General features: G+C 35.8%; 4 protein-coding genes across 4 annotated transcripts; 1 reads left to right on the forward strand and 3 right to left on the reverse strand.

The window, feature by feature from the left end:
* The first annotated feature begins 732 nt into the window (after positions 1 to 732).
* LOC149398286 (defensin-like protein 181) lies at positions 733 to 1,610 on the forward strand. The gene is made up of 2 exons (XM_089614540.1): positions 733 to 802; positions 1,288 to 1,610. Exons 1-2 carry the CDS (start codon positions 733 to 735, stop codon positions 1,608 to 1,610), a joined length of 393 nt encoding a protein of 130 aa, XP_089470666.1.
* An 896-nt stretch (positions 1,611 to 2,506) lies between these two features.
* On the reverse strand, positions 2,507 to 3,382 carry LOC149398287 (uncharacterized). The gene is made up of 2 exons (XM_089614541.1): positions 2,957 to 3,382; positions 2,507 to 2,641 (listed from the first exon to the last, which is right to left on the reverse strand). The coding sequence occupies exons 1-2, from the start codon at positions 3,199 to 3,201 to the stop codon at positions 2,557 to 2,559; spliced, it is 330 nt and encodes a 109-aa protein (XP_089470667.1). The 5' UTR covers positions 3,202 to 3,382; the 3' UTR covers positions 2,507 to 2,556.
* A 4,167-nt stretch (positions 3,383 to 7,549) lies between these two features.
* On the reverse strand, positions 7,550 to 8,174 carry LOC149398288 (uncharacterized). The gene has a single exon (XM_089615160.1). It carries the CDS (start codon positions 8,061 to 8,063, stop codon positions 7,803 to 7,805), a length of 261 nt encoding a protein of 86 aa, XP_089471286.1. The 5' UTR covers positions 8,064 to 8,174; the 3' UTR covers positions 7,550 to 7,802.
* A 4,910-nt stretch (positions 8,175 to 13,084) lies between these two features.
* Positions 13,085 to 13,543, reverse strand: LOC149398289 (uncharacterized). The gene has a single exon (XM_089615744.1). It carries the CDS (start codon positions 13,419 to 13,421, stop codon positions 13,161 to 13,163), a length of 261 nt encoding a protein of 86 aa, XP_089471870.1. The 5' UTR covers positions 13,422 to 13,543; the 3' UTR covers positions 13,085 to 13,160.
* Between the last annotated feature and the right edge of the window lie 6,724 nt (positions 13,544 to 20,267).

Below are 20,267 nucleotides of genomic sequence, written 5' to 3' on the forward strand. Positions count from 1 at the left end.
AGAAAGAATTGAGTATTGATGTTATTTATAGCAGTTAATAAAAAAGAGGGGCTATTTACCAACTATTAACTAAATTTTGATTATTTAACAATTCTAAAGTTTTAATGTGGTTGTATAGGTACCTAACCTTTTTTTAATTCTGAGTTCAGTGTTAATTCTAGTTTTGGATAAGTACAATTTTTATATAAGAACTATTGATTAACTATTTAATTATAATTCAAAGACTGATGACCCTTTTAATGAAGTATTCTCTGAAGTTGGTATTTGGTTTGTGTATAAATAAAATAAGGGCTGAATCCAGGTCAGATGTGATATAAACAAGGAAATAGACTCATCCATAAATTGAATCGATGCATATCCATTAACACTGAGTGCATATGTACACTTGTGGTATTAAAGAAAAACAAATGAATTTAAAGGGGGATTAACTTTTTCTTTCAAATTTAGAATCTGAATTAATTGCATGGAATTGATAACCAGGATTACACATATCCATTGACTTAAAACAACTTTTCGGGTATCTAAAAACTCTTTAAGAAGATATCTAAATTAAATGACCCGTCAGGAAAGGAAATATTTCATTTTTGGTATCCGTGGAAAAGGTGAATTACCTTGAAAAAGTTACTCTCTAGTTATAGACAACCGCTGAGTTTATATAAATTCTTACACTAATGAAGTCACATCTACAATTCATATACATCTTACTTGAAGAGTACAGAATTTCATTTCAATATGGCTGGCAAGTTTTCCAAAGCGATCTACACTTTTTGCTTGCTTTTCCTATTCACATTCTACTCGGAAGGTACGTCACTTTTTTTTTTCCCATTATGTCACCGCGATTAATCTTTGAGCATTTGGACAGAATGTAAAATTATATGCTTCAGAATGATTAGTTTAAATGTTTTTATAAAAATTATTTGGGTACTAAAAATCTACAACGGATAGATATCGATATACAAAAAATTGACTGAAACAAAATGGAATGGGCGGAAACAGAATGGTCCATTCTATTCCGTCCATACGGTTCCAAATGCTTAATATTTACTATTTAGAGCAAACCAACAATTTTTCAATATAACATACCACTTTAATTTGCTTCACAAAATAAAACACCTTTTATGCCCCCACATAATGATCCTATTAGATCTCAATGTCCAACAACCTAGAGAATTTTCGTTTCGCCTAATTAAGCGCAAATAATATACTTATCTCAATAACCATTTCCGTAATTACTTAAAATAATCTCTCCTTACCTTTTTATTTTCGACATGTCATGTCGCTCTATAGTGGTACTCGGAAAAAGAGAAGGATCTCTATGCTCGGAGGAATTGGGCATGTGTGACCCGCAATGTGCGTCAAAGTGCGAAGCCAAATACGCGGGAGCGAAAGGGTCTTGTGACGGGCTCAACGGCACGTGCAAATGCTACTACCATTGCTCACAACCTAATAATCGATGCACCATCGGATTGGGAATGTGTAGCATGGCTTGCAACAAAGCTTGTTGTAATCAGAGATGTAAGGAAAGATTCCCCAACTCGAAAACCTACGGATGGTGCCGTTATGGGGTTAATATTAATACTTGTTTGTGTACTCACGGCTGTCGTGCTTGAGGGTATTAATGTAAACGTTGTTGAGCTTTCATACTGCTCTTATTAATCTTGGGGTTAATTAGTTCATTCTTAATTAAGCCTATTATCTCAAGCGAAAATATTATAAGGAAGCAAAGCTCTTTGGTTTTTAAACAAATTAAAAATTACTTTAATTATCTCTAGAGAAACTATCAAAGTTCAAAATAGCGGCCGCCGATGATTTATCGTTGGTTGTATATATTTGATAAAAACTATCGATTATCGTAATTAACAATGCATACCAACATAAGATAATTTTTTTTAAAAAAAAGTGTTGATATAAATTTACGAAGTGATTTTCTGAATAGTCATCAACTATTAGTAGTACTCTTTTGTATAATTTTGTTCTTAAAAGTGAAAATTGCCGAAATTTTGGCTTTATGGAAACTTTCTGTTATGACTTTGAAAATGTGTTTTTAATTTTTTGTTAATTTTCATCAAAATTGCAAATGTCAGTGTTATATTTTATGAGATAGGCTTTTGTCTTTCAAATTCTTCAAAATAATTAGTTTTTATATAACATATACATAAAATAAATCAAGATAGTAAATTTAAGAAACAATAGAAAACAAGTCAAACAGATTTTCTTAAGATAAATGCTAAATAATTTATATTTCTATGTCCAGTTTTATAAATTATAGATTTTTAAAGGTATAAAAAATAATTAAAAAAAATTATATATGGTCATGATTTATGAACAGTGATACCCCATTCTGTTCATTAACTCTGCCTTAATGTAATATCGCCAAATATGATAACAAGCGTTACTGTTCCAATATGGTCAGGTTTCTCAATTTTGAGATTTTTCCAGTGCAAGAATAGTAGTAATTAAGTGTTTCGATGAAAAAAAAAAAAAAATCACTGCGATTCACATGAGAAATGTATATATACAATTGAAAGAACAAAAAAGATGAAGACAATGGAGATTCTAGTTATTTGAACCCCAAAAACTCAAGTACACGACAGTTCTAATAGATTCCTCAGATTTCTTCAATTTCTCATCTTTCATGGCGCTCATTGAACATTAAGAAGCTGGGATTTTCTTGCCCTGTGAATAAGACCTGAGATTAGTCTTTGCGTGTTGATGAACAGATTTAAGTAGGTGGTTTTCACCTAACAGAGTTACCAATTTTGTGTATCCTTATTGTTTTCCTTTCATTGTTTGGTTGATTGTTAATTCAGATCAATCCGATTAAAATTAATCAGTTGTTCAACAATTAATTTCAATTACAACCATCTACCACTAACGCAGCATTAAAGTAATCTCAGTTTGTAATAGGAAGTGCTCTCCTACAAACTTATAAAATTCAATTAAAATCTACAAGTACTAATCCATCATAAATACAACCGATAAGAAGATATTTTGCAGATGTTCAAGTTTCTCATCTCTCACGGCTCTTGAGCATTGAGAAGCTGGGATTTTCGTGGCCTGTGAATAAGATCTGAGATTGGTCTTTGCGTGTTGATGAACTGATCTCAGAGTTGAGTTCCATCTACAAACACCTTGGTCCTTCAAAGCCTCTACGACTCCGATGCTCGTTGCTACGATCCACGCTCTTCTTGAAGCACTCATATCTGCTCTCCTTTTTTGCTTTACTAAATTGCACTTGGAAAATATATGTGATGTTCTTGAAGTGGTATTTTTGCTCGTGTTGTTGTTGTGATTGAATCAATAAGAATAATCCTTATATAGAGTGAGGAAGTTTCGCAAGTGGTAATGATAAGAGTGAAATCAAAACGCAGTTTGGGAAATACAAATACCTGTTGTATTGTTTGTTTGTCTTCTATCTAAACCAACAAAACAAGCAAGTGGGTTTAGCAAAACCACGACATTATTTTCTGCCTTTTTATTTTATATAACATTAATCATTTGACACTCTTACTTAAAGCAACTTGTCTTGTAGAAAGTTGACAAAATAATAAAATAGTATAAGCTCCAAATGGAATGGTCCAAATACGAAGATCTGCCTTTTTTTAGCGAGGTCAGTTTTCTTCTAATGTTTTATTTCAAAAATGCTGAATTGCTGTAAAATTCATGATCACCACTTTTTATTAGTATTAGCGTCATGATAAGCTTCCTACTTTATTAAAAAAATAACCTCTCTCTCTCTCTCTCTCTCTCTCTCTCTCTCTCTCTCTTCTCTTCTTCTTCGTTCTTTTCTTTCTTTCTTTCTCTTTCTTTCTTTCTTTCTTCCGCTCGATCTTTCTTCTTTTTTTTTCTTTCCCGTTTCTTTCTTTCTCTCGTATTGGTGAAAACAAAAAGGACCAAAGGGGTTTTACTTTACACGGTGAAGAGAGAAGGAGGGATATAAGTTGTTGTCCAATAAGAAAAAAGATAAAGTTAAAGAGAATCCAAGATTTCCCAATAAGTCCCTCATTAGTTGCAAATAGATCCTTTTCTTTTTATTGATGTTGCACTTAATCCTTTCTTATTTGCAATCTCTAGCAAACAGACCCGAACTCAAATTTTATTTCAATTGGATCCTGAAAAATTCATTACAACCAAGTAATCTTCATCTAATTATTTAGTTGAATCCATAACCGAACGGATTATAATTATATGATTCAAACCGAGAATTTTCTCATTCGTTCTCGATTAATTCAAATATATTCAAGGTTTCTCGGAAATAATTCTCGTTCTTGAGAATTTATTTCTTAAATTATCTCCCGAAAATATTTCATCGGAAATACTTTATTAATTGAGATAACTCGATAATTCCTTCACCCCTTCCGAGATTTCTCATTACCTTAATATATTTAAATTACTCGATAAACTCATTAGACCATAATTAACTCGAGAGACGGAAAAATATAACGAGGAATTTACTTCACTAACTTCCTTCCGGATTACTTTCACGTTGAAATTAGTTAGGTCGTTAAAATATATTTTCACTTTCACAATCTTTCTTACATTCGTGAAAATATTCTAAAACCTTATCGACCTTGATATGCTTAATTTCCCATTCTCGATTTTCCTCGTTCCTTCGAGAAATTCCTTACTATTATTTCCTTTGAAGTCTTGAAATCTCACTTGAAATGTGAACCGAGGGAGTATAGAGAAAATCTTCTCGTTTATCTGAAACGAGAGAGGAATGAAATTCTATATAAATTCAAACGAGAGAGAGAAATATAATCTCATTTATTTATTTGCGAGAGAGAGAATCATATGGAGACGGCATTTAGAAAATTAGGTTGTGCGGGTCTCACAATTACTGTATGACCGCTGCATACGGTCGCTTTGAGTAGTCATTTATATTCCTTCTATTGAACTTACTTTTTGTTGTGTTTGTAATTTGGTAGTGTGTTGAAACATTGTACACTATTTTTAATTTTATGAATTTTATCCTACGTACTTTGTATGTATTCTGTATATTTATTTTCTGAATTCCCTCGGTAAATACGGTATTTGACGGTATTCCTCTACGGTAACGGTAAGTTCAACGGTACCGGTTTCCTTTTTTTTCCTACTTTCCCCGGTATTCCTTTACGGTACCAGGAGTTACCAGTATATTATGAAGTTCGGAACGGTAACGGTAACGGTATTTCGATCCTTGTAAAAAACTAAACATAAATTTAATTTTACATTAATGATATTAATGTTTTGTACTAACATATTTGTTGTTTTGATTAAAATTGTATTTTTTTTTAACTTTAAAAGGTATTTTCATGTTACTTTTATTCCGAATATAATTTGGGTCTTTTTAGACTAAATTTAGGCCCTTTTAAAGCCCGGACTAGGCCCGACCCTCGGCCCCAATGGTCGAGTGCTTAGTACTACTTTGGGCCTGATGTCATATTTTTTAGGTCCGGCCCGGCTCGGCCCGACATCTTTAGGGCGAAGCATAATAAACAAGGAAATATAATCAATCACTGAGTATATCAGCGCATGGTGTCGTCCGACGGAATTGTTGCGTTGGTATCTGAAGGCATGTCGAGAAGACTTTCGAGTCCTGGACGCAGTTGGACAGACTGTGGATTGCTTCCAGAGTGACGATGATACATGTAAGGATTTTCCTCTTAAATTTGTTTGCTTCGCAGCAAACTACAACATTGAATTCTGCGCTTCCTCAGCTCCCTCTGCCTCCGCTCACTCTATCATCCTAAATATAAGCCAAAAAAAGGCTCGGATCCTTGGGAAAAATGGCTAAAGCTAGATATAAGCTGAATAAATATAAGCTTGAGGTCTATATAAATCAGTGCTTTTTCTTTCTTTCTTTCCGGCGCTTGAATATTGTGTTTATAAATATGATGTTATTATTATTATTTTCGTTTTTTATAGATGGTTTGGGTCTGATTGATATTTTCAGGAGTACGTGCGGTTCATGGTGGGGTAATATTCAAGGCAAAATGGGATATTGAGAAACAAAACCAATTTTCGCACCCAAGACTTTTAGGTGCGAACTTTCGGGTGCGGAAATGTCGCACCCAAAGTCGCACCTAAAGATATCTTTGGGTGCGCAAATTGACTTTTGAGTGCGAAAAAAGTCGCACCCAAAGGTCTATTTTGTACTAGTGGTTAATGCCGCCACTACAACTACAACTACAACTTAGCAGACTGAGATTGCACTAAAACAAATTAAAAATTACTTTAATTATCTCTAGAGAAACTATCAAAAGTTCAAAATAGCGGTCGCTGATGCTTTATCGTTGGTTGTATATATTTGATAAAAACTATCGATTATCGTAATTAACAATGCATACCAACATAAGATAATTTTTTTTTTTAAATGTTGATATAAATTTACGTAGTGATTTTCTGAATAGTCATCAATATTAGTAGTACTCTTTTGTATAATTTTGTTCTTAAAAGTGAAAATTGCCGAAATTTTGGTTTTATGGAAACTTTCTGTTATGACTTCGAAAATGTGTTTTTAATTTTTGTTAATTTTCATCAAAATTGCAAATGTCAGTGTTATATTTTATAAGATAGGCTGTTGTCTTTCAAATTATTCAAAATAATTAGTTTTTATATGACATATACATAAAAGAAATCAAGATATCAAATTTAAGAAACAATAGAAAACAAGTCAAACAGATTTTCTTAAGATAAATACTAAATAATTTATACGTCTATGTCCAGTTTTATAAATTATAGATTTTTAAAGTATAAAATTAATAAAAAAAAAAAAATTATGGTCATGATTTATGAATACTGATACGCCATTCTTTTCATTTACCCATAACAAATTTACCCCCAAAAAAAAATTAAATAAATAGCTGGTTTGCCATAGTATTTGCCGTTCAAGTGGAGCCGCAACTTCAAGGCAAACTAAAATTTCCAGTTCGGTTGGTCCAATAAGAGTAATCAAGTTATTTCAGCTTGAGCATAAATCCCCAAAATTAGAAGAAACGACTTACCATATCATTTAACTTCATTTTAACTCTGCCTTGGCAATTTATAATGTAATATCGCCAAATATAACAAGCGTTACTGTTCCAATATGGTCAGGTTTCTCAATTTTGAGATTTTTCCAGTTCAAGAATAGTAGTAACTAAGTGTTTCGATAAAAAAAAAAAAAATAATAATAATAATAATTCACTGCGATTCACATGAGAAATGTATATATACAATTGAAAGAACAAAAATGATAAAGACAATAGAGATTCTAGTTATTTGGACCCAAAAACTCAAGTACATGACAGTTCTAATAGATTCCTCAGATTTCTTCAATTTCTCATCTTTCATGGCACTCATTGAACATTGAGAAGCTGGGAGTTTCTTGCCCTGTGAATAAGACCTGAGATTAGTCTTTGCGTGTTGATGAACAGATTTAAGTAGGTGGTTTTCACCTAACAGAGTTACCAATTTTGTGTATCCTTATTGTTTTCCTTTCATTGTTTGGTTGGATTGTTAATTCAGAGCAATCCGATTAAAATTAATCAGTTGTTCAACAATTAATTTCAATTACAACCATCTACCACAGCATTAAAGTAATCTCAGTTTGTAATAGGAAGTGCTCTCCTACAAACTTATAAAATTCAATTAGAATCTAGCAAGTACTAACCCATCATCAATACAACCGATAAGAAGATATTTTGCAGATATTCAGGTTTCTCTGTTTTGAGATTTTTCAAGAGCTGACAGTTGATAAAAGATCTTGGTTGAAAAAGCCTCTGTGATTAGAAAAGAAAACAATATATTACAATTTTCAAAAATAAAATATACAAAGGGTTCTAGTTATTTGGACCCCAGCAACTCAAGTACATGACGGTTCTAAGAGATTCCTCAGATTTCTTCAATTTCTCATCTTTCAGGGCTCTTGAGCATTGAGAAGCTGGGATTTTCGTGACCTGTGAATAAGACCTGAGATTGGTCTTTGCGTGTTGATGAACTGATCTCAGAGCTGAGTTCCATCTACAAACACCTTGGTCCTTCAAGGCCTCTATGACTCCGATGCTCGTTGCTACGATCCACGCTCTTCTTGAAGTACTCATATCTGCTCTCCTTTTTTGCTTTACTAAATTGCACTTGCAAAATATATGTGATGTTCTTGAAGTGGTATTTTTGCTCGTGTTGTTGTTGAGATTGAGTCACTAAGATTATATAGAGTGAGGAAGTTTCGCAAGTGGTAATGATAAGAGTGAAATCAAAACTAGAGGCTTTTTTGCCGGCAATTTGGGAGATACAAATACCTGTTGTATTGTTTGTCTTCTATCTAAAATTCTAAACCAACAAAACAAGCAAGTGGGTTTCGCAAAACCACGGCATTATTTTCTGCCTTTTTATTTTATATAACATTAATCATTTCCATTTGACACTCTTACTTAAAGCAACTTCTCTTGTAGAAAGTTGACAAAATAATAAAATAGTATAAGCTCCAAATGGAATGGACCAAATACGAAGATCTGCCTTTTTTTAGCGAGGTCAGTTTTCTTCTAATGTTTTATGAAAATTTCTGTTTCAAAAATGCTGAATTGCTGTAAAATTCATGATCACCACTTTTTATTAGTATTAGCGTCATGATAAGCTTCCTACTTTATTAAAAAATAACTCCGTCGTTAGCTCAAAAGGCTTTGAGCTTGAATTATAGTAATCTAAGATTACTATAATTCAAGCTCAACGAAATATTTAAAACTCTTTATTAAAAAAATATACACAAAAATTGAGAGAGAGAGAGAGAGCAATAATTACTAAAATAAAGAAATTAAAAATAAAAAACTGCATAAAGAGACTGGAAAACCTTAAACGTGTAGTTCAAATCTAAGTCTATTAAATGTAGTATTATTTATTAAAATTGTTTGCATTTTTAACTTAATAAAAGAGATTGTTAATAAGTAGCCTCTTAATAAAGGGGTCATTAAAATAATAGCTAAAGTATCAATTTTTTATTAAAGAGATAGCCCATATTATCTTAGTTTATAATACTACCCTTCACATTAACTCAAAAGCGCAACTCTATCTCACGCATTCACATTTTCATTGATGTGGTGTTCACGAATCTAAAAAATGCAACAGCTTGATCTCTCATCCTGATCTATTCAACGACAGAGTCATCATCGTCCACGGTCTTGACAACTTGATTAGTCCCCACTCGCCGTTCTCCGGTGGATTCCGGCGAGAAGCTCTTTGGCCTCGGCTAGGGTTTCGACGAGGACGCGAAGGAGGGCGAGAGGGACGATATAGCATCGTCTCTGATCGTGCTCGACACCAATAGAGAGCGTTTGAGGCAGAGCCGCCATGGATGAATCTGTGTTCCATGACTCGTTGACTTCTGCATTTCAGTTCGGCGACAGATAATCCGATTAAATATTATAGTTAATTTGATTAATTGTGCAGATGCTCTTTCGAAAATGATCTCGAACATCAGCAAATCTCGCGGTTGCGCCGATCCGGTTGTTCAAAGATCGCCAGTCCAATTCTGCGTATTAACTGTGATAGTTGATTGCATTAACTGTGATAGTTAATCGGATTTGTTGTGAAGATTAATCTGATTAACTGTGAAGATTAATCTGATTAAGTGTGACGATTATTCTCTGGAAACAATCTCGACCAGCTTGTCAAGCAACGATCAAACGATATTGCATCCGAATCGGCGAAAATCAAATGCAAAATTTGGCGAGAAATCAAATCAAACGCGAAAATCGGCGAGAACGGAATAGAGAGAGTTAATTATACATCCTATTTAAACTATCTATGTAAGAAAAAAAAAGCTGAATGATCTAAAATAAAATAATATCAAACTAAGTAAGGCGTACTCATCGCCATATTATGAATATAAAGAGAGAATTCTTTAATATTTAAATTGTTAAAATATAATTGTAATTGAAATCGGTCCTTTAACTATCAAACATTTGTTGTAACTAGACAATCATCTACTTCGAAAAATAGAACAATATCTTTGATTCTTTCTATAATATAAATTACATCATCGGTGGTGGATATATAAATAGTAACATACATAAAACCTACTCTACGAAGCAATAGAACACAGTAAATCATAGGGAATAATAATACAAAGTCATTATATATTACACAATAATGGGAAATTAAACGGTGGTCATCCGGTGAGAATTGACTAGCAAAGACCTTTTTTTATTAATGAACATATTTATATATATATATATATATATATATATATATATATATATATATATATACATCAAGAAATTAAACGATCATAAATACAGGGCAAGGTATAGCTATCAATTGGGTCGGGCCGCTCGTGGGTTAAGCGGCCCGAACTTTGTTTTTAGAGGATTTGGCCGGTCCTTTTCGGAAAAACGTAGGGCCGAACTGGGCTTCATGGAGGGCATGGGTTGGGCCTAGGTATAGGCCGTCAAGCCCGACCCAGCTCGGACCCTAAAAAAACCCCAACCCGGGCCCAGCATAGACCCTAATTAGGTCCGGTTCGGGCACAACCCAATTTAAATAAGCTAATATTATATTTTTGTTTAAAATTAAGTTTCTATGTATAAAAAACTAATTTTGCCACATAAATTTAATTTTACATTAATGATATTAAGGTTTTGTACTAACATATTTGTTGTTTTGATTAAAATTGTATTTTTTTTTAACTTTAAAAGGTATTTTCATATTATTTTTATTATGAATATAATTTGGGTTTTTTTAGACTAAATTTAGGCCCTTTTAAAGCCCGGACTAGGTCCGACCCTCGGCCCCAATGGTCGAGTGCTTGGTATTTGAAGGCATGTCGAGATGATTCTCGGGTCCTGGACGCAGCTGGACAGACTGTGGATTGCTTCCAGAGTGACGATGATGCCTGTAAGGATTTTTCTCCTAAATTTATTTGCTTCGCAGCAAACTACAACATTGAGTTCTGCGCTTCCTCAGCTCCCTCTGCCTCCGCTCACTCTATCATCCTAAATATAAGCCAAAAAAGGCTCGGATCCTTGGGGAAAATGGCTAAAGCTAGATATAAGCTGAATAAATATAAGTTTGAGGTCTATATAAACTATAAAGTGCTTTTTCTTTCTTTCTTTCCAGCGCTTGAATATTGTGTTTATGAATTATGATGTTATTATTATTATTGTCGTTTTTTATAGATGGTTTGGGTCTGATTGATATTTTCAGGAGTACGTGCCGGTTCATGATGGGGTTATATCCAAGGCATAATGGGATATTGAGAAACAAAACCAAATGGGTTAATGCCGCCAATTTTGAGGGTATTGAAATTGATTAACGGGAGACTCGTGAGTTGGTTGTGGATCTTCGGGGGGTGGTGTGTTTGAAGAACTTGCTCGTGAGGAACTTCGACGAGAAGAACTTGCTCGATGAGATTCGGACATTTTTTTTCATATTAAAACTATATATTAAGAAAAACACATATGAAAAATATTTATGAGAAATACATGTGAAAAATATATACTATAAATATTTGAGAAGATTTTATAAGATTTTGAGCAGTAGAAGAGAGTGTGAGAAGATTGTATTGTGAGGTGTGAAAAAATGTTATGAATGAGGGTGATATTTATAGGAGAATGAAAAAGATGGGTTAAACATTAAATAAAATAAAAAAACCTAAACCAACGTTACAATTTCTTAACGTTACACTACACATTTACACTATATAACGTTTACAAAAGTCTCTCATTTCGTCTGACTCATTTCTGGCCGTTGGATTTGCAACGGCCAAAAATCCGACGGCCAGAAATTTAAAAAAAAAACAGATAACATTTGAACACGACGGAAGCACCGGAACGAAGTCATTCCGTGCGCTTCCATCGTCTTCCACAGCAGCGACAGAAGCATTTCCTTCCGCGGGGCATCACGACCGGAAGGAAGCCTTCCGCGGCTCTCTCGCGACCGGAAGGAACCGGAAATCCGGTCTTCTTCCATTTCGGTTGCCCAGGTTTAGGTCAGGTTTCTCAATTTTGAAATTTTTCAAGTGCAAGAATAGTTATGAATGGCAACGGGTACGGGTTTTAGCGGGTACACCATTACCATACCCCTACCCGCCAAAAAAATACCCGTTAGCCCATACCCGTTAACCCGTTTATTTAAACGGGGCGGGTAACGGGTATACCCGCCGGGTGACGGGTGCCAAAATGCCGTTAACCCGTTAACCCGCTTTTTTTAATAAAAAAAAATTCGACTCATATTATAAGAAAAAAAAATTCGACTCATATTATAAGAAAAAAATTGTCACTACTACATAGGTTATATAGTAGTATAAAAGCTGAAATTATATGTGTGAGAGTACGTATAAGTTATATCGAAATTCTATGATTTTTTTATAATGTTTACGGGTCGGGTATGTTATTTCCGCCAGCCGACCTGTACCCGCTAAATATGATAACGGGTATTACCCGTTAACCCATTTGAGTGGGTATCACCCAGTCCGTTTAGTTCGGATACCCGACGGGCTAACGGGTTTCGGTTTAAACTGCCATTAAGTGTTTCGATAAAATAAAAAAATAAAAAAATAAAAAAATAAATAAATTTCACTAGGATTCACATGAGAAATGTATATATACAATTGAAAGAACAAAAAAGATAAAGACAATGGAGATTCTAGTTATTTGGACCCCAAAAACTCAAGTATAGACAGTTCTAATAGATTCCTCAGATTTCTTCAATTTCTCATCTTTCATGGCACTCATTGAACATTGAGAAGCTGGGAGTTTCTTGCCCTGTGAATAAGACATGATATTAGTCTTTGCGTGTTGATGAACAGATTTAAGTAGGTGGTTTTCACCGAACAGAGTTATCAATTTTGAATATCCTTATTGTTTTCCTTGTTGATTGTTAATTCAGATCAATCCGGTTAAAATTAATCCGTTGTTCAACAATTAATTTCAATCACAACCATCTTATCACAGCATTAAAGTAATCTCAATTTGCAATGGGAAGTGCTCTCCTACAAACTTATAAAATTCAATTAAAATCTAACAAGTACTAACCCATCATCAATACAACCGATAAGAAGATATTTTGCAGATGTTCAGGTTTCTCTGTTTTGACATTTTTCAAGAGCAATGACAGTTAATAAAAGATCTTGATTGAAAAAGCCTTTATGATTAGAAAAGAAAACAATATATTACAATTTTCAAAACTAATATACACAAAGGGTTCTAGTTATTTGGACCCCAGCAACTCAAGTACATGACGGTTCTAAGAGATTCCTCAGATTTCTTCAATTTCTCATCTTTCACGGCTCTTGAGCATTGAGAAGCTGGGATTTTCGTTGCCTGTGAATAAGACCTGAGATTGGTCTTTGCGTGTTGATGAACTGATCTCAGAGTTGAGTTCCATCTACAAACACCTTGGTCCTTCAAAGCCTCTACGACTCCGATGCTCGTTGCTACGATCCACGCTCTTCTTGAAGTACTCATATCTGCTCTCCTTTTTTGCTTTGCTAAATTGCACTTGGAAAATATACGTGATGTTCTTGAAGTGGTAGTTTTGGTCGTGCTGTGTTGTTGTGTTTGAGTGACTAAAAATAATTCATATATAGATCGCGAGGAAGTTTCTCGAGTGGTAATGATAAGTGTGAAATCAAAACTAGAGGCTCCTTTGCCGGCAGTTTGGGAAATACCTGTGGTATTGTTTACCAAAAAACCACGTGCGTTGTTTCATTTCTTTATTATAGATTGGACACAGCCGATTTTTCAAATTAACGAAGTTTGTGGGCAGAAACGACAAAAAGGTATTGTTGCTTTCAGCTTGTTTGCGTAGAACGTGGTTTTCTTCGTTAGATTGGTTTGAAGAAAATAACACCAGGTATTGTTTTATTATATTATTTATTCAATTTTCTTTTTTATTTCCGTCCATAATACTACTAAAGTGGGTGAATGAGCTGTTTAATTTTGTGGTATTTGCATCTTATGTCACAAATTGGCAATCCAATTGCAAATAAGTCACATGCAAAAATTTTAGAAAGTTTTAGAGGAAGATGAAATGATTTTTAATGAGGTATTATTGTAAAAATTCAAAAGACATTGAGTAACTAATAAAAAGATTAAATGATGAGAGGGAGTAATTTGAAATTTGCACATGTGACGCGAATGTAAATACGTGACACAAATGCAATTTTGACAACTTTGTGACACAAATGCAAAAACCCGACGAATTTGTGACATTGACGCAAATTTCCCTTTAATTTTTACTATTTATTCTCTGTCTAGTTCTGAATAATAAGCGCATAAGTTTATTCCCAAAAATATCGAAAAATGTCTTTTGTTATAAAGTCAAATTTCAAGCAAAAAAAATGTCAACTTGAAAAAAAATCATTACTCGAGATAGAATATCAAATTTTGCCAAACAGGCCCGAAGTCTAAGCCAAGCCCATTGATTAAATTCCAAGAGTGAAATGGGCCACTCATTGGTTAAAGCCAAAGAATTAACAAAAAGGTCTAAAGTTAGAAGTTGAAATAGGGTCAAGACCTTCAGAGACGCTTTCTTCGGCTCTCCTTTGCTAGAGTTGCATGTGGACGCTATATTTAGCTCTCCGACGCTTTCAGGCGCTCGACATCATTTCCCTTCGCTTGCGAACATCTATCACTTTTGGACCACATCGCTTGTGCGCGCTCTCCATCAATCTCAGATGACTTTGTTCCCCTTTGCTTCCGAACACTCGATGTCGCTCGCAGACGCACACTTTAGAACTCCATTAGTATCAAACGCTCGACGTTGTTATCCTTTGCTCTCCGACGCTCTACATCGTTTGTGGACACACTTTGTCGCTCACAGAAACTCTCCATCACTCTCAAACACTCAACGTCAATCGCCTTTCGCAGACGCTCTTTTTAGCTCTTCGTCACTCACGGACGCTCGACGTCTTTCTCCTTCAATTACAAATGTTGTTTACGGACGGTCTCTTTAGCTATCCATCTCTCTCGGACGCTCGACTTAATTCTCTTTCGTTACGGACGCTCTTTGTCATTCGCGGCTGCTCTCGAGCGCTCTTCGTTGCTTGAAGAAGCTTTCCATCGCTCCCATCCCCACCTGAGCCTAGGACCTTGCCCTTCTCATCTTGCCAAGCTCTCCTCACTAACAAGCATCTCGATCTCTAGCCTCGTCCACGCCATCGAACGCTTGTCTCGCAAGCTTATAGCTCGTCGAGATCCTAGACGCCCGCCTCGCTAGCTTGTTGCTCATTAAGATGCTAAACCCTCGACATACAAGCTCATATTGGTCATATTCTCGCTAAGCAAAGGTCAAAGTTCCTTTTCCTTGCCCAAAGGTATATCCCTTTCACACAAGGATCTCGCTAAAAGAGATCTTGGCTTTGGGCCTTCAAGGGACCGTCATGTCCGCCACAACATCTAGTGTCTATAAATATTATCATCAAACACCATTTTGAGGTAAGTGATTTTTTACCAAGAAAAATCTCTGACAAAAAAACTTTTGATGAAGATCTAAGAACAAAAAAATTGATGAAGGGAGGATCAAATATTTTTTGCCTTGTTTAAGTGACGGAGATCGGAGAGCCAAATTTTGACTAAAGGAAGATAAAGGATGATGACTATCACCCTTATCTAGACCGTCTTTCTTAAAGACCCTTGGAGAATATTATGGCATTTCTAGTTTTATCTATCATCATCGCGATCATGTTAGAGTTGCCTGAATTGACTCATTGTTCTCGTCGCAATTTCGAGGACTCTTTTAGCGACCATGACATTTCAAATTTACTTTTCATGATCACTCTTATCTCGAGATGACCGAAAAAGCAACGTTAATGACCATAACGACGTAGGTAACATCTCAATTTCGTCTCTTATATCATTATGTGTTTCTAAAATATTGTATCAAGTTTAAAATATTTTCATATAACTTATGCTTAATTTATAGATTTAACTATTAAACAGTAAAAATAAAAATATAATAAAAAAGGTGCTTTTGACTTTTGTGCTTTTTTGGTTTTGTTCTTTCAGTTTGCCCTGCTAAAAACTTATCATGTTCAGCTTAGAGGATTTTCATATAATCTATGCATTAAATAGTAAAAATAAATAATAAAATAAAAAGTTTTTTTTGGCTTTTGCGTGTTTTTTATTTTTTTTGGTTCTTTCAGTTTGCCCAAGTTTTTTTTTCCTCGAAAAGTCGACAATAGATTAACTAAACACTTGAACGACCTGCTCACGTGCCTTTCCCAATCAATATTAATCGGAAAATTTAGAAAAGTGTGTCTTGAAGGTTGAAAAATTTGGTTTCTAAAGGGTAATAAGTTTTACTTTTGAAAGTATGCAATTTTCACAAAAATACCCTTACACACTACAAATCTTTAAAGATGTGGTATGCGGTCTTTTGATGTACCATGCGGTCTTCTGTTGTGGCCTACAGTCTCCTGATGTGGCATGTGATGTTCTGTTTTGGTCTGTGGTCTCGTCACGATGTTGTGGTGACTTGTAGTCTTCTGTTCTGTCCTACGGTGGGCTGCGGTCTTCTGATGTGTCCTGCTGTGATCCACGGTCTTCTACGGTGTCATGTGGTGACCTGAAAACCTTAAATTTGAAAATTGTGCATCAAGAAATTTTTTGTCAAATTGAACATACTTTCCAATTAAAACTTACTACCCTTTTGAAACCCAATTTCCCAACCTTCAAAACACAATTTCCCAATTTCTCAAATCTCTTCCATCACTCCTCTTCTGGGAGATGGACGCCGGCGTTGTTCGGCTACGGCCCAAGAAAGAGGGTACTGAACGTCTCCCTCTTGCTACCCGCTGAAGACTCTTTTTCTTCCCCGCTTCCATGGATTTCCATCGATGAACCACCACAACCTCACCGTTTCTCCATTACCTCGTCAGGCATTCAACAACAGAGACGCAAAATTTCTTTTGCAACCGGTGGCAGAGGAGTCTCGACGTCATCAGAGCCTGTGGGGCAAGCCATTTGAACCTTAGATCTGTTGATTCAGGCTCAGCTTTGGCATCTCCTACCTTCCGTTCTTCGTTGGGCTCGAGCCAAAGCGTCGTTTCTACCGTCCAACCCACCATTCATACGGTCATCGTTGTTCTTTTTTGGTATGTCAAGAAGGTATCTGAGTGAGCCTTGGAGGTAACCCTTCAGAGAGAAGGCCTACTCTATAGCCAGAAAGTAATGCAGCAAACCTAGATCTTTCATAGCAAAGCACCGAGCAAAGGCAGACGTCAATAATTCAATATCATCATAATCATCACCGGTAATAATCATATCATCAACATACAAGGACAGAAAGATATGACATGCACTTGTACGCTTGAGAAATAAGGCAACATCATGCAGACTAGGAAGAAAGCCAATAGAGGTTATAATGGTGGAGAACCTTTCAAACCGAGTTCAATGGGCTTGTTTGAGACCATAAACAGTTTTGTGCAGCTTGCAAACATGTTCAGGTTGGTGTGAAATTCCAACAAAGGGTGTCATGTAGACCTCTTCATGAAGATCTACATACAAGAAAGCATTCTTGACAACCATCTGAGATATCTTCCACTGATGAACGGATGCCACATCGATCAGAGTTCAAATGGTCGTCATCTTTGCAATCGGTGCAAAAGTCTCTTCATAATTCATACCATACTCATGTGAAAAGCCTTTTGCAATAAGACGAGCCTTGTATCGTTCCACGGACCCATCAGATTTGGTCTTGATCTTATAGACCCAAACAAGGCCAATGGCTCGCTTCCTTAGTGGCAACGGTACGAAGTCTCAAATGTGAGCCTGATGTAGAACATTAAGTTTCTCAGCCATAGCAATCTGCCAAAGAGGATCAAAAACAACCTCTCTATCAGATTTGGTTTTGATCTTATAGACCCAAACAAGGCCAATGGCTCGCTTCCTTAGTGGCAACGGTACGAAGTCTCAAATGTGAGTCTGATGTAGAACATTAAGTTTCTTGGCTATACCAATCTGCCAAAGAGGATCAACAACAACCTCTCTATATGATAAAGGCTCGGATAGAGAGTGAAGAGACATGAGAAAGGAAACAAATAAAGTGGAGTTTGAAGAATAAGCAAAGTCGGAAAGTTTAGTGGACTTATGACGACGAGTCGACTGTCGTAGAGGAGGATGGTCTGTAATCTCGGGAAATGGCTGAGCAATCGTAGTAGGGGAGGTCGGACGTGTGTGTGTCTCGGAAACCAAAGTATCAGTGAGTATAGCTTCATCGGCGTAAATATCAAAAAGATCAATACAAATAAGATATGACTTAGTCATGTGATGAGAACTAGCGGGGATTGAAAGAAGAGAATATGCTCCAAAAACACGACGTGTCGGGAGACATGCAATTTCTTACTAACCGGATCCAAACAACGATATCTCTTTTGACCAATACCATAACCCAAAAAAGACACACAAATGAGACTTAGGAGAAAATTTATCGCCCTCGACGTGAGATTGAAGAACGAAGCAAGTAGAACAAAAAACACGCAATGAGGAATAATTAGGGACATGTCCAAACAATTTTTCAAAATGGGACAAACCTGAATTGTGAGAGGTTGTGATTCTTTTTATGACATGGGCAGCAATATGGATAGCTTCCCACACAAAAAAAAAAAAAAAGAACTAGGAACCTCGGCGGACAATAAGAATGAACGAACGGTCTCAACAAGATGACCATGTTTTCTTTCAGTGACACCGTTTTGTTGAGATGTGTCTGTACATGCGGTTTGACGAATGGTCCCATTAAAAACAAGTAACTGGAAAAAATCGTTAGAAAAATAAAATTCACCCACTAAATCACAACGAAAACACTTAATTACAGCAAAGTGTTGTGTTTTTACAAGAGTTCCAAAATCATGATACATACCCACACATTCATTATACATCATAATGCACAATATCTAGCGAGTGAAATCATCAATACATGAAACTTAATATCTATAACCACCCTTTGTAGACACGTGTGCATATCCCCACACATCAGAATGCACAATATTAAAAGGAGCAAGATAAGATGAAATATTTTTTGAAAGGGTAAGGTTGAAAATTTTGCAAGTTTACTACCACTACAATAAAAAAATATCATGGGAGTTCAAATGTAACCTTTTGTAGAAACCACAAAAAACGTAAACGAGACGCTGAAGGAGGACCCAAATGAGAATGCAACAAATAAAAATCACACGACAAAATGACTCAGACAAAAATCAGATAAATCCACACTAGAGGCAACAACATCTGATACTTTGAGTTCATCTAAGATATAAAGTTTCCCTGCCTACGGCCTGTCCCAATCAACTTCTGAGATCGCGGATCCTGAATAGAAAAAATGGAAGAAGAAAAGGTGACTAAGAAATCAGATTCACACAATTGACTGACAAACACAAGATTTATAAAAAAAGACTAGGGATATAGTAGACATTATGAAGAGAAATATGAGATGTGACAACAAAACCAACACCCAATGGCATAGGAGTGCCATCGGCGGTCATAATGGAAATAGATGAATGACGTGACAGTGACACAAATGGTGGAGAGCGAGGAAAAATATGATGGGAGACACCTAAATCAAGGATCCACAATGAGGGTGATATACCTGAGGCTCATGACGAGAACAAACCTTTTGAGGAAGATGAGGACATGGCATGAGGCTACGAGACAAGGAACCGTTGGAGCTGCTCAAACATGTGCGGATGCAAAAATTGGGCTGAAACATTCCATCGATCCAACAACCGTTGATGGAATTGTGCTGGTCGTTATTTGGTGATGTTGGACTTCGTCCTCAATTAATACAAATTTGTTAGGGCCCAAATTGATTAGTTTGGTCCAAGCCCATAGATTGATCTCGAGTCCTAGCCCGTGACACATAGTGGGCTACGCCATTTTCGGTTTAGTTATTTGGCTCAACTCGTCAGCTTAGTCCTCCAGCTCAGCTCGTCAGCTTAGCTCTCTGTCTCAGCTTGCCAGCTTAGCTCTCCGGCTCAGCTCGTCTGCTTAGCTCTTTGTCTCAGCTCGCCAGTGGACTGTTTCAAAGAGCTCCTATAATCTCGGAGATCGAGGACCAGTCAACCACTACTCTCAACCGCTTCGTCAATTTAGGATCATTCCATATACGTGTCACGAGCTGAGAGAAGAAGACCTATTCAACAAGGACGTGCCCCCAAAATTAGTTGAGCTCACCAACTTCTCATGAGGTCTTTAAATAGAGACCTCCATTTGAAAAGCTGGAGGGGGAGGAGATAATTCCACCTGCCATTTTCTTTAAGCTCTCTATTTATTTCTCCTATGTTTTTCATAATTCTTTTTTATTGAAAAGTTCTTATT

Source organism: Urtica dioica, chromosome 5 (assembly GCF_054948205.1).
Source record: "Urtica dioica subsp. dioica isolate 48M chromosome 5, U.dioica_male_clone48M_v1_H2, whole genome shotgun sequence".
Taxonomy (NCBI): Eukaryota; Viridiplantae; Streptophyta; class Magnoliopsida; order Rosales; family Urticaceae; genus Urtica; species Urtica dioica.